Source organism: Chaetura pelagica, unplaced genomic scaffold (assembly GCF_000747805.2).
Source record: "Chaetura pelagica isolate M959 unplaced genomic scaffold, ChaPel_1.0 scaffold65, whole genome shotgun sequence".
Classification (NCBI taxonomy): Eukaryota; Metazoa; Chordata; class Aves; order Apodiformes; family Apodidae; genus Chaetura; species Chaetura pelagica.
The window spans coordinates 4136053-4151017 of NW_009953386.1; the positions used below are offsets into that span (position 1 = coordinate 4136053).

The 14965-nt window shown below is 39.9% G+C and overlaps 1 protein-coding gene across 1 annotated transcript in view; it reads left to right on the forward strand.

Annotated features, from left to right (window-relative positions):
- NME7 (NME/NM23 family member 7) overlaps positions 1–14965 on the forward strand; it is a 76535-nt gene that overhangs the window by 14977 nt on the left and 46593 nt on the right. The window contains exons 5-7 of the mRNA XM_009998275.1: positions 2071–2121; positions 4555–4762; positions 8013–8118. Of these exons, the coding sequence (XP_009996577.1) occupies positions 2071–2121; positions 4555–4762; positions 8013–8118 (365 nt within the window). The remainder of the gene's footprint in view (positions 1–2070; positions 2122–4554; positions 4763–8012; positions 8119–14965) is intronic.

Sequence of the window (14965 nt, forward strand, 5' to 3'; positions counted from 1 at the left end):
GAACACTGTTTTCCATTCTTCAAAAGCAGAGAACTGATGAGAGAGATTAAATGAAAAAGGAACAAAGTTACGCAGCACAGCTGCAGATTTATATTTATTGCAATAGGAATTCTTAACTGAGTATTAGAGCTCAATCTGTTTCAGAAATACATCCCTCAAATATTTATTGCATTCAGAAATTATAATAATTAATCCATGTGCATACCTTTTTCATAGTTGCTTTCCAAAATTATTTGGTGAATTAGTTTCAGAATGAGATTTTCTGGTGAATAGTGAATTATAAGCAAAAGCTTTAGGCTGTTTGCGGAGTGTAGGTTTGAAGCTTGAGATTGCAAGAGTTCTGTGACTGGCATAATTTTGAAATCATGTTTTTGCCTTGGTTATGAAATGCAAGGAAAGCATATTAGCTGTATGGTCAGTGAAAATATTTTGAATTTTTAATGGCTCATACTTAGAATGAACTGAAAGCAACAAACCAGGAATTATTCAGTTCCAAATAGCAGATGGTCATTTTGATAAAAAAGCTGGAGGAAGCTGTGACTGTTCAACTATTGTCAAGATTAGGAAAATTAATTTTTTCTTAGGTCCTTCTTGAGATTGTTTCTTTCCTCTGGCAATACTGGGCTACAGTCTGGACTGCAAATGACGGAGAGATGTGAAAAGTTGTGTTTCAGATGACAGGACCCTCCCTTTGTTCGTATAATCTGTTATTTGAAAAACATGTAGGTAATTTATGTCAGTATAGAGGAGTGCTCAAAGTGAGCATGAGAGACCAGAAAAAATCAGAAAGCTGTTTCTGCATGTAAAAACAATTTTCCAAGTGGGAATCTTAGTCTCTGTCAAGCTCTGCTTTGTTTATGAACTTTGTACCCAGACTAGGGGTGAGCAGAATTGCTTGCTTTCAGTTATCTGTGCTCATGAAGATCTTGTCCTTCTCTACAAATACAAGCTTCAGAAAGCAGTATACTCCAGGGTTTGGAGCAAGCCAAAACCAAGCCTGCACTTCTGAACTGGAATTTTGAAGCTACAGAATGACAGGGCTAGACTTGAAAACGCCCATGAATATGCCATGTAAAAGAAAAGCAGTGCAGTAAGCAAGAGTTAAACATGAGAAGCAAGGAAGAGAGTAGGTTGGCTAGCTGCAGGGGGTGGTGGGGTGAAGAACCACAGAATGGTATGCCCACTGGTAGATGTGTGGTGGACCTGCACCCATGGTCCCTGAAACTTGTGCAGTTGGGCAGTTGAGCCCAGTGCTGCAAACAGTGTGTTTGTAGCAATAGAAAGCTTGGAGAGTGCCACCATCCTGTCTGACAAGGATATCCCTTTGCTTCCAGTACCTTAGTAAAGGCTAAGTAACAGCTATGGCACAGACATACTGTGTATGCCTGATGGCCTTTATTTGCCTGGCAATGTAAGGAGCCCTCATCATTACAGAAACCCTATTGCTTTAAGAGAAAGCAGTGTGTAGGAACTGCTGTGTTCCTTAAGGGAAAGTGCAAGACCAAGTTATGTTTTCAAGTGGGAAAATGTGGGAGAAAGCAAGCTTTAATCTAGAAGACATTGTGTTGTCTATGTGACATATAATACTTGAGGATACTGAATAGGAACCAGGTTGTGTAATATTCTTTTGTGCACCAGTGTAATCAAACACTAGCGGTGATAAGGAAGTAAGTTCCAGTGAAGCAGAGAAGTTGTTTATTTATGCTTTTAAACCAAACTTCATTGGCTTGGAAAGAAGGTAACTCTGCTGCATTTATTTCTCAACCTGAGAATGTGAGGACCATCAGTGACCCTGAAAGTTGGTGCTACGGGCTGCAGTTATTACTTCCTTTCCAAGCAGGAGCATGAAGAGGAGTCAGCCACAAGCTGCGCTCATAACCATGAAAACTATGCCAGAAAGTTAATGTAGTTTCTGTTACAGGGCACAAGCACCCCACAAGCTGTCCAGTTGGGAAGATACTGTCTTTAGAAACTTACTGATGACTGATAATTTGTGGTTTTCATGGGGATTTATATATGTGTGTGCATTTATCTATATATATCCATCTTCATGTATTTTTATTCTTCCAGAAAAGAAGCAGCTGACCTCTACGTAGGCCATCAAGCAAAACCTTTTTATAAGTAGGTATATCAATTTCAGCTCAATGTCTATTAAGCTTATTTATTGAATGCAAATTATTCACTTACCATTTGTGGTACTGTAGGACCATGGGAAAATCAGAACTTGTCTTGAATGGAGCCCTTTGCAAAGTATGCATCCTGTTCATCTTCCTGCAGGGAGAGAGCCTTACTTCAGCTATCCGGAGTTTTAACTTACACTCTTTACAGCCTGGTGATATCAGGGGAATTGCAGTTGGTGTCTTAGAAGTGAAAATACTGCTATCAAGGCAAAACTTTAAAGCCAAGGGAAGGAGCAGCTTCAGGATCAGGGTGGAGCTTGCAGATAATGAGAATTAAGGGAGAACACTTAGCTGTGAGAATTGGTTTGGTAGCAAGTAACCCAAATCATAACTAACTGAAAGGACAGTGCATGGGGCAGTTGTTTAATGTAGTGCTACCCTTGGACAAAACATCAGACTTCCATGATGCTCCACCTCTAGACTGCTCCACCTAACATGAAAAACCTTAATCTTTCCATTAACTGACCAGACCAATGCTTATGACCCAGAGGTTGTGTCTTGTCTACTTTGCCTGAAAGTGCTGACAAACAACTTTCTTGTCCTCCCTCTGAACTTGACTGTCTGCCTCTTTTAGGAGGAGGGTGTAGCTCTGCCTTGTGTTTTTCAACCATGTTGTAATATGGATTTGCACTGACCTAGTCAAAAGACCTGGTGTCAGTATTGACACGAAATGCTTGAGTATTAGGATCTGCCAGCTGCTCCATTGCAACAGCAGCTGAATTATTGTGAGTCCAACCTCCAGTCCTTCTCAGAGACGCGGCTCCAGGCTATGTCTGACCATGTTGGAGATCAGAGGAAGATTAGAATTGCCTTTTCTTTGCTGAGCAAGCCTGCTTGAATATGCTGATAAATAAGCAAGAATTTTGCCTGTAGTGTTATTTCACAGATGTTTATCTGCACTTAGGGTAATTACCTGAGAAGCTGTAGCCTTTGTCCACTGTAATGTGCCTGTTTCTTATCCTGGAGTCCTATTGGCTACATCATCTGTATAGGAATTTTCTCTAAATTAGAAACGAGTAGTTATAAAGCATTGAAAGCATAGAAGAAGAATATTCAAAACAGTGGAATGTAAAACCTCAGATTCATTTATATCTAAATTACTTGTCTTTAAATTCAGATTTACTTTTCAAGTTCACTACTCACAATGTAAGTTAAGTGAATACTAGGGGAAAATACCAATTCTGCTTATTTGGAAAAGAATGTTTTTCACATTAAAGAATTTCATTTAAAAAATTATTTAATATTCAGTATTAGTCTGCACAGTAAGCAGTGTTGTAGAAATTGCTTTTTTCTTGGGTACATGTATGCGTAAGCCAATTAGTTACCTTAGACAAGCAGTTTCTGACCAACAGAACCTGTGTTCCAATAGCTTTTCCCTGTGTAGTTTCTTTATATTAATGTAACTTTTTGTATTTTTAATATTGTTCCTTTAGAAAATAATTAGTAGGATTTCTCTTTTTACCCACTGATCGCTGCATAAATGATAATTAGGAAGAAGATGGTTGGAGGAGCATGCATGTCCACAATTATAATTGTGCAAAGCTCTTTTTTTAAGGCAGTAGAAAAAGCAATTGAGTCAGCTTTCTCCTTTGTTGGTTCTGTGCAGACTACACAGTGAAAAGGCAGGCTCATTGGTATGCATGTTTTGTAAAGATACAGAATTCCTGTTAGATGTTTTGTTTAGTTTTTAGATAGAACATTTGGGTTTCTAGTGTTGGGTAGTTGTTTTCCATGCAAGTGAGGTGGTCATGACAGGAGGCATACTGCTCCTGACAATCTCTTCTCCTGACTCAGATTCATCCCATTAAAATCACTTGACTTCTGCTTATGTGAGGATGTGATAACTCACTTTGTGGTTAAGTCCCCTCTCCCACACGAACTTTGCAAATCTTGCTTCTCTCCTACTTTGGATTTTGGTTGAGCAAAATCCATGGGAAACATCCATGTGGCAGTGGAGCAATGCATCCTGACAGCAGTGCTGAAGTAGTGTGGGGGAACACACACAGGGCTTGTTTGAGGATCCTGAAATCCTGCTGTGCAGAAGAGACATGCTTAGGAGTCCTTCCTGTCTCACAAATGATTGGCAGGGTCTCTTTCACTGTTGCCAATACTGATATTTTAAAATATGGTGTGAACTCCAACATACTACACAGTAGCTTGAGTGAGTTTGTATTAGCTGGTTCTTTTCCTACAACGATAATAAGGGAATGTGTGTATGTGATCTAGTTCTTCCTCAAAGCAGAGCCAACTTCAAAGTTAAGTCAGGTTGCTCATGGCCTTGCTGAGTTGAGTTCCGAGCATCTCTATTGCATCATATGTTTTTGTTGGTTTTAATTCATAGCATGGATCACCATGTGCCGTTTCCATTTTGCAGTGATCTACTTCAGTTTATAACGAGCGGTCCCATTGTTGCTATGGAAATCTTAGGAGATGATGCAGTTTGTAAATGGAAAACATTACTGGGGCCAGCAAACTCTGCAGTGGCTCAGACTGATGCACCAGACAGCATTAGAGCAAACTTTGGATGCGATGGCCTAAGAAATGCAGCTCATGGCGCAGATTCAGTTGCTTCAGCTGCTCAAGTAAGTTTATGACTGTTTTTGTTGACTGAGGTTTATTTTTACTTTATCTGGTAGCAACTGGGTAGGGAATTCCTCATTTTCCCCCCCAACTGAGTTCAGAACTAGTTTATATATTCCTCGTGGATCCTTTTTAGCATGGAAAAATAAAATGTCTGAAAACAGAAGTCTTACTTACCTCTGTCACAAAGGGGAGCCCTGGGTACTTTAATCAGGAGAGAATGCCTGCTCCTTTTCAGTGTCTTCTGTACATCACACACATTGAGTTAATTACATAGTCTAAGTAATCTACCTATAGCCTAGTGACTGATGCTGGTCATAAAAAGAAAGGGATTGAACAATTAAATCCTTTTGTGCCCTCCTGTATTTTGCTTATCTCTTCTCCTCCACAGTGCTCATTTGTCCTCTGCCTGCAGCATACTTTCCTTTGCTGTTATAGTTCAGAATGAATAATTATGAAAACAAGCCACTTGGTATTGCATTGTGTTTTGAGAAGTAACACAGTGGGCCTCGCTTTGAGGAGTCTCTTTTGCTTTGTTTACATGTATCTTTCCTTAGTACTAGGAAAAACCACTGGGACTGAGTGATAGCTGTTACTAGCATTTCTGTAGAATTGAGGTGACTATTTGTGTGCATTGTTGTGGGATGGATTTACTGGTAAATGATGGCAAGAGTAAAGTTTGCCTCATGATTGGTTGGTATTGTGTTGCGGTATCTTAGCTCTAGACTAGCAGGGAAAAGGTACCAGTTTTTGCCTCCCTGATCCTAGTCTTTCCACTGTTTAAATTGGAACAGCTGCAGTAGCTTAGCTGGAGAGATACCTGCCCCAGAATACCTCATCAGCTGCTAATTGATGCACTGTAGAGAATATATGTGGAGCTTACAGCCTGGTGGTGAGGGCAGAGTTGATTAGCTGCTTTGTCTGGCTGGCTGTTAGGCTGTATGGCCTAGTGGTTTTCTGCTGCTCAAGCATTCATCTCACTTATCTGCCAAGCCACTGGATCTTCTCCATGCACCTCTGCTTTTGATACAAAATTTTATTCTGGACCTGAAGTGCTTTTTCTTCTGGCAGACTTGATGGAGATGGTGCATAGTCAGAAGGAGTTTGGATCAAATAGACCTTTTCTGCTGAAGGAGAATTAAAGTCAGAAAAGTCTTTGTAGTTCTGGTTAAATATCTAGATGTCTTCATAAATAATGGTTAAAATTTCTCTTTGTTTCTGTGTACTGCTGTGCCAACTGTGCAAGAGTGTAGGAAAGAGTATCTATTAGCATAAAAAATTTATTAGAAACATAAGTATGTGCTTTGGCTTAAGTTTGTTGTTGTTTTACATTTCATTGTTTTTGAAATGCTGTTTGAAGGCTCCATTCATTTGCAGTATTTTTATTACTGTGATATTATCTTCAATGACTCAACCCAAACTGTAAATTTAATACCCCTGCACCTATTTTAATTTAGTAGGCCCAGTATTATATGGCTGCATAGCAGTGGCCATGGAAACTAGTTGGCTGCATGTTGCAGAAGCTTTACTGTAAAGAAAGACATAAAGGGACCAAAACTAACTTCTGAAGGAAAACCAAGTCCCAACCACATGTTTTGTAAACTGAACAGTTACTGTGAAAGACTGCATTGTTCTTTTGGGGGCTAAATAACAAGGTTAAATATCCCTCTGGTGTAGTCTAAGCTAGTGTCTCACTGCAGGCCAAATTTTGAAATTTCTTTAGACCTGGAATAAAGGCAAAGAAGTTTCTTTTTAAGGCTCCACTAGTTTGGCATTTCATTATTCCAGTCCTTCAGCGTTATTTAGTTACTTCTCAATTATTATTTTTAATGGATAAATCCAACTGTTAAATATAGTAAATTTCTGGCTGGTTCTTGTAAAGTAAACTTTAGTTAACAGAGCAAGGCAAGGTCTTTGAAGCATAAAGCATTTTATAAGTAGAAGGATGTAGGAAGCGAACCCTTTTGTCTCAGACATGCCCACTTAAAATGTTGAGTTTTTGCTAAGAGAAGAACAAAACCTATCTTCCCTTCTATTGAAAAATCCATTCATTTGAATAATACAATTTTTCAAGTAAGGATTACAGGAATCATCAGAGTGCCATGAGCTATAGACTGGCGGGTATCTAAGTCTATTCCATCTGAATTTAACTAGTAAATTAAATGAGATGATTCCAGGAAATGGCCTTTACCACTGCTACTGTAACATGGGAAGAAAGCAGATAGATTTGGCAATAGTGTTTTCAGGATATTGTTATTTCCCTTAAATAGAAATTTATCAGTTCTCTCACTGAATTTGACCAACAGGTCTGAAATGAAATCTGTGTTTCAAGCACTTGCCTAATGTTAATTGGCATATTGTGCAACATATGTGAATAAATGGTATGGAAAAAGTGTGAAGCTGGCAGTGAACAAATATCACTGAGAAAGAAAGTCTGGCTTGACATTATAGTATAGTCTAAGACCCAAGCTGTATGATACCTGCATAGTGATGGTGGGAAGAAAGAAAATTATTTGAGGCAAAGAAGTTATTTGGATTAATCCCAGAAATCAGAGCAATTGAGTTTGTCAGCTTCAATTCACTAAGTGTCCTGGTTTGAGCCAGGACAGAACCAATTTTCTTTTTAGTAATTTTATTTTTCAGTTCAGTCTCTTCTAAGTAGCTATACTTGCTGAAATTAACAAAAAATGCAGGGTCACTAAGGCATGAGAAGTGGACAACAATCTCCAATAAAAGTTGGTTAAGGCAAAAAGTTGTAAACAAATGGGGTGGTGGTCAGTTTCGTATATGGAAAGAAAATATACTGAGAAACGGGTGGTAGTTGCATTTTTGCTCATACATTGGAAAAGATGAAGTGAAAAGAGGGAAGATAAAATCTATATGTATGGGAGTGGATTTGAGAAAGGTACTGAGGAAAGAGAGAGAATTCAGAAAGCTGGGAACATCTCTATCTTATGATTGTGGCAGCAGCATTTTGAATGCTCTAAACAGAAATAGATTGTGTTGCAGAAGTGAAAAGGAAGACTTGCAAGAAATATCGAAATCATGTTTTTAAGATTGTTGCAATGGTGCCAGAGAGGGAAAGATATATTTGAGAAAATATTATATTTAAAAGTATTTGTAGCAAAAAAAATTCTATAATTAAGGTTTATCTTCTGTGATTATGTATAGTTCAGATGTTGATACTTATGATAAAAGCTGATGTATGCAGCTAGATGAAACTAAAATGTATTCAATTACAATTGTTTTCAGGAGCTGGAGTTGTTCTTTCCCTCCAGTGGAGGTCATGGACCAGTCAACACTGCAAAATTCACAAACTGTACTTGTTGCATTATTAAGCCTCATGCAGTTAATGAAGGTAAGCAATGCAGATAGTGGAGGTTGAAAACAATGTGTGCTTCATTGTATCCATGATCATTCCTGTGCCCTTTTTTGGGAGAATGAGACTTCAAAAACAGAGGATGTATTTCATAGTACATGTGAAAGTAGGCAAATATGTTTTCTTTCATACACCTTTCCTATTTTTGCAGTTCACTTCCATGTAGAGTGGGTCGTGTGCTTTCCATGTGGGTATGTTCTGGCTTAAACCAGGATTAAGCCTATTTTCTTTTGACTGATTTTTCTTCCACTCACACTGTAATACATTATGTTAAAACTACTCAAAAGTGGAGATTTGTACTGATACAAATCTTGTTCTGCAGAATACAGTGGGGATGGAAAGTAGAAAAGGTTTATTTACTCTGTGAAAGGAAGCCAAAGACCTAAAGCATTTGTTGGACTGCATGATGCTTTCTGTGTTGTAGAATGCCCTGTGAGTTCACCATACGAGTATTGGAAATGTTTTATTGCCCGACTGTTACCATGCAAAAATAATCTCACTTTTGTGTCCTGTACTTAGATATAGGACTGTGTGTAGGAGCAGTGAGTGCAGTAAAATATTTTGGCTCTGGCACTGCAGCAGTAATTTTGAAGTGCAGAATAAATATTGCTATGTGAGAGCATTGAGAGTTTTCTTAGTAAGATGTAGAGCACAGTGCAACATTTTAATCACTTTGTCGTTCATAGCTGAAATGGAAACAGCCTAAGTGGCTGTAGCAGTTTCCAGGCCTTTCACACCTCAACTGGGATGTCTGGAGAGCTTGCTTTAAAAAAAAAAGGCTTTCAAAAGAAAGAGTCTCACACTCACTGCTGATAATCAGCCTGTTTGCTGTTTGAGGCCTTGCATGGTGTCTGCTACTGATAAGTCTTCCATGCAGCAAAGAAAGTGTGATGTTCCTTTTACAGAAATATGGGCAGCAGCTGGGACTATGATCTCACCTAGGTAAATGTTTGCAGAGGACAACCTTTTCTATGGCAGAATTCTCAAGGTCCTTAATTTGATTGTAAAAATAGCAACATGGATGGCTTGGGCTGTGCTTTCTTATACTTAAGATATAATTTCTATTGCATATGGAGGCTCAGACTCTCTTAGTCAGCTTAGATTGTCCATTCTAGCTTTTAATCTTCCTAATTTCTGTAGATTTCATAATGCCTTGTCCCTTCCCTTCCCCTCCCCTCCTCCCTCCCTTCCTTTTTTGTTCTTCTTTTTCTCATTATTTTGTTCTTTTGTTCTTTTTTAATTGTTCTCTCTTTCTTTTTTCATTCTTTCTTTCTTTTGTTCTTTCCTTTTGGCACAATTGCATGTGGAAGACTGCATGGTCTTAAAAATTAGCACCTTGCTTTTAGCTATTGCTGCGCACCCTGCTGTTTCTGTTGGAGAGAATGTCAATGGAAACACAGCAGCTGGAGAGGAATAGGAATTCTGTGCTGCTATCAGTGTGAGAAGATGGTTTGATGGAGGCATGGAGAGGAATTCATGTGGGTCAAAGTAGAGCCTCTTCTGCATTGCATATTTGATTAGTGCTCCACAAATGTTTAGTATTGAGTATCTAAAAATAAACTTTTTTTGCCACTTTCTATGTGCTGCTGAGGCTTTGAAGTTGATTATCTAATTACCATTAATATAATCTGCTTATCACTCATGTACAGTTATGCGAAGTTTTGCTTACATGCTTGAGCTTATATGCATCTTTAGTCTTTATTTCTTACAGTTGTTTTTCCTCCAGTATTTCTTTTTCCCGTTAGAGTCCATTTCATAACTGATTCTTAGAAGGAAAAATCTTCTATTTTTCCATCCTGGAAGATGATTTGCTTTAAGCACAGCTGGGAGGCTTTTCATGGAGCTTACCTTGCTGTCAAAAGGCTGGATCTAATCTCTAGTTTACACTAGTTAATTCTCAGACAGTCCTCTCTTAGAAACTGCCTTTGATTACCGCAGAGGGATATATAGGGTTCCTGTCCCGCAACAAAGCAGTGGAAAATCACTGTTGCTTTTATCTCTGGCCTTGCTGACCCTCTCCTGATGGGCACACAGAAACATCTGTTGCTAGGCAGCAGCAGCAGCAGCCTGACCACCTGCAGCAGGGCCTGGCGCAGCGCTCGTGCGCCTGATAAAGCGAGAGGACCCAAAGCGTCTGCCCAGCTGCAGAGGAACCCTGGGGCCTGATAAAGGGTGTCAGGGGAGTTACGTGAGGTTTAACTTCAGCTGTCAAGGGAGCTGGTAGTGCTGGAGGAGTGGTATCACCAGCCTTCCAGGAACATGTGCCGTATATGCCTCTGAAAGAAGTAAGGCAACAGCTATTTTGTCATGTCAGCAAAATGTCTTCTGTGGAGGATCAGAGATGGGAGATCAGCTGGGAAGGCCATTGAATGCATTGTAGCCCAGAGAGCTTTAGCTCATTCTGTAGAGGCTCTTTCAGGTGGAGATGAATCACTTCCTTGGCTGGCTGGAAAGTTGGCACAAGTGAGGTGGTTCCATTTTAACTCCAAAGAGGGTTTTACAAGAGGGTCCAGTTCCACTTTACTGGGAGATGAAACAATGCAAAAACAACCTGATACTGCTCTGTGCAAGCTTGTTCTGACTGGAGGTGTGGCAGGGAGACACAGTGTGGTTTGACCCCTCTAGAATCTGCTGTGCTTTTCAGTGTCTTTTAGCCTCCTCATTCTCTTCTTCTGAGACCAGTTTTCAGTCGAGGTGGATGGTAACCAGTAAGCACAGCTCCTCCGTGTGTTGATTAGGATTGTAGGCCCTAATCATTTAATAATTGGACAGTTTTAGAGTGCATCTGTGTTCTGTAGCCCACTTGCTTCTTGTGCTTGGAATTTCTGAGAATCCAGATACAAGGTCACAGTTGCAATTTGGACATTCTGTAGTTCCCCTCATGTTATTAGAGCTGGAGGTATTAGCAGTAGTGCTCAGAAGCCAAAATTGTAAAGGCACCAAAATAGATGAACTTCAGTTTAATGCCCTGAGGACGGTTGTGACTCAACTGTTTTGTTGGCAGAAGTAGCACCGTGGAGATCACTAGGTGGGGTTAAATAATTTGTAACATGTTTGATGTAGGAACTAGAAACTGATATTTCATTACTAGTTTCAAGTTTTTTTTAATGTGGCTTTTTACTTAATTCCATTGAAAAACAAACAGGAGAAAAATAATTATTGAAGTAGTGATGACCAGGCTACAAAAAAACCCTCTTTTGTAATAATTTAAAACAAAACAACCAAAACCTAAAATTTAGTTATCATAGAAAACAAAAGGAGTGGGTTCTTACCAAGTGGAAAAGATATTTGGTGGAAATGTGGTTTTAGACCTGTTCTGAGTGAATGATAAATCTTTGAGAGTGTTCCGTTCTTAACTTAATACCTACTGGTCTGCTTTAGAAAGTCATAAACATTTATATAAATCAACAAAATACTGCATGACAGATAGCCATAAGAATCATATATCCTTATTTATGCAAAGAGTTGGAAAAATTTTGAGAGAGTAGCTCCTTTTTCCAGGGGAGAACCTAATTTTGACAAAAAGAGTACCAAGGACACTAGTTCAGTGTCAAGCAGATACAGAATCGGGGTTTTCTTAAGGAGGATTTCAAATTAATTTACAAGAGTGGGGAGAGAAGCAGTAAAATGCAGCATTTTAGTAGATTATAAATCTGAGTGTGCACACCTGAAGAGCTCTTCCTGACATGCAATATATTTGTTGCTCTTTGAAAGACAGGAGGCATCATTATGAAAATGTCCAGTTGACCTCTGTAATGTGCTCAGGATAGTTACATATATGCAAAGTGTTAGGTACTTTCTTGTGCAACGTCCTGGTCTCGAAATTGGAAAAACATGGATTAAATTAAAAAGGAATGGGCTGGGTGGTCGCACTCAAAGCGTTGCAGTCAATGCCTCCGGTTCTGAATGGAGACCAGTGACGAGTGGCATTCCTCAGGGGTCAGTACTGGGACCAGTGCTGTTTAACATCTTTGTCAGCAAACAGGCAGTGGGATTGAGTGCACCCTCAGCAAGTTTGTTGATGACATCAAGCTGTGTGGTGTGGTTGACATGCTGGGTGAATGGAGGCCATCTAGAGGGACATTGAGAGGCTGGAGAGGTGGGGCCATGCTAACCTCATGAAGTTCAACAAGGCCAAGTGCAAGGTCCTGCACCTGGGTCAGGGCAGTCCCAAGCACAAATACAGATTAGGTAGAGAATGGATTGAGAGCAGCCTTGAGAAGAAGGACTTTAAGGTGTTCGTTGATGAGAAGCTCAACACAAGCTGGCAATGTGCGCTTGCAGCCTGGAAAGCCAGTCATGTCATGGGCTGCATCAAAAGAAACATGGCCAACAGGTCAAGGGAGATGATTCTGCCCCTCTACTCCACTCTCATGGGACCCCACTTGGAGTACTGTGTCCATTTCTGGAGCCCCCAACACAGGAAGGACATGGAGCTCTTGAAGCAAGTCCAGAGCAGGGCCACGAAGATGATCCGAGGGCTGGAGCACCTCTGCTATGAAGACAGGCTGAGAGAGTTGGGGCTGTTCAGCCTGGAGAGGAGAAGGCTCTGGGAGACCTTATAGCAGCCTTCCAGTACCTGAAGAGAGCCTACAGAAAAGTTGGAGAGGGACTTTTTACGTGGGTACATAGCAATAGGACAAGGAAGAATGGTTTTAAGGTGAAAGAGGGTGAATTTAGATTAGATATTAGGAATAAATTCTGTACTGTGAGGGTGGTGAGACACTGGAATGGGTTGCCCAGGGAAGTTGTGGCTGCATCCTTCCTGGAAGTGTTCAGGGCCAGGTTGGATGGGGCTTTAAGCAACCTGGTCTAGTGGAAGATGTCCCTGCCTGTGGCAGGGGAGTTGGAACTTTAAGGTTCCTTCCAATTATATATTTTTTTTTCACCCTGAACTTTTAGAAAGAAATTAAGGTAACTGATTTATTATTATTATCAGGAAACTTGGAAGTAGAACAAAGTTTTCAGAAAAATGTTTTTTTCTACTTGAGAAAAAATAAGGAAAACAAGAAAGCATAAATAATCAGAAAGTGTATCATCTGTCTGTGATAAGGATGCATGATAGACAGATGAAGTGCAGGTGCTTTGGTCTTCACTGTAGGCAAAATTTTCTTTGTATCCTGTCTACAAGGTCAAGTGCAAAGAGGCATCAGTGATAGCCTTTATGCACTTAACAGCTAGAAGCCTGGAAGGAACTATTTGAAGAGAGAATCTGGAAATGGAAACAAAGTGGAATGATCACAGATTTTTGCAGATGCTCTAAGAAAGTACAGTGAATTGTTGGAGATGTGACCTCAGGTGTTGCAGTATGGCAGTCTAAGTTCTGCAGTCTTGTGAAAGCTACTAAGTGAAGCAATATGCTTTCAGATGCATGCAGCTTTTGCAGATGGATATTTTACGTTTGAATTGATTAAGGTATAGGGGTGCTGAACTGAATCTGGAAATCCTTTCTCACAGTTTGAGACTGGAAGGAAGATGAGGAGGTATACTTCAGAGAAAAAACATGCTCAAGCGGCACAGCCAATCCTTGCTAAAGCTTATCAGTATCCTCCTACTACTGGCAACTGTTTCCCAGTAGTGTTCAGTAGACTTACATTAGTGGTGGTCATGTTGCTGAAAATCATCTCCATACAGGGACTATGGTGCTAACATTAAAAAAAAAAAAACGACATCAGGAATAAGTGTTTATTACAGCATTTTTGGATTTTGATTCTGAAAAGGTTAGAAAACAGCAATTTTAAGAGTGGTCCAGGGATTTTCATGCCCATGAAACGTCTTTCATACAAAGGAAACAGATGAATAATGAGTCTGTAATTTCATTTAAACCACTTAGATAGTGATGATATGATGATCAGTTAGCAGCGTGGAGTTTTTTTTAAGGATAATATTCTTTGTGGATCTCTGAATTAGACTAAGTATGCTTTCCATAAAGGAAGGTACAACAGAGCCAGATAGTCTGATTCACTTAAATATCAGTTTCTTCATCAAAGCCCCTTGTTAGGAAACCAAAATTTTCCTTTGGTGAAGTAATTAGTACATTTAGATCTGTGCAGCATAAGCATCTGCATAGCTTTAAATGTTTTCCCAGACGTAGAACTGGACATGAACACATAAATTTAAAGGGCTTTACAAGTAAAGCCGTGTCACCCGTCCTTAGGCCAGTTCAAAGACGCAGATGGGGAAGGGCAGAGGATGCTTGAAATGTTTGCAGATGGTACCAAGTACCTACTACAGTTTCAAAGGGTCCAGTTAGAATTCAGAACATTCCTAATGAGCTGCAGAAATGAAGCAATGAGAAGAAAATGAAACTGAATATAAACAATTGCATAGCACTATCATGGAGGAGGGAAAATAAATGCACAAATATAAAATAGAGAAGAACTGACAGGGTATCAGTGAAAAGTCTGTAGAGAAGTGATTGGAATAGAGATATATCAGAAGCACAATCAGTGTTCACAATGCTGGACACATTTTGTTTATGTTTTTTTTATGTAACTCTTTATGCTCAGTGCTGGTGAGAACCCATCTGTGTACCATGTTTTCTGGTTTGGTTTGTTGGGTTTTTTTGTAGTGGAGGAAGGGACCCAGGAGTGGCTCCTGTAAGAAGCTGAGAAGCTCCCCTGCTCCAAACCCAGCCAAGGAGCCATTAGAGGGACAATGGATGCATCTCAGCAATTAACATAGGAAAGACACAACGCCTGAGCAGAGAAGCACTTAGGGGAGAAGAGCTGGGCTGGAGCAGAAGAGCTGTGCTGGGGAAGGAGAGCGGTGCTGGTGGTTGGTGAGGAGGAAGGGGAAGAAGGTCCCCAAACAGAAGTTTCCCTAC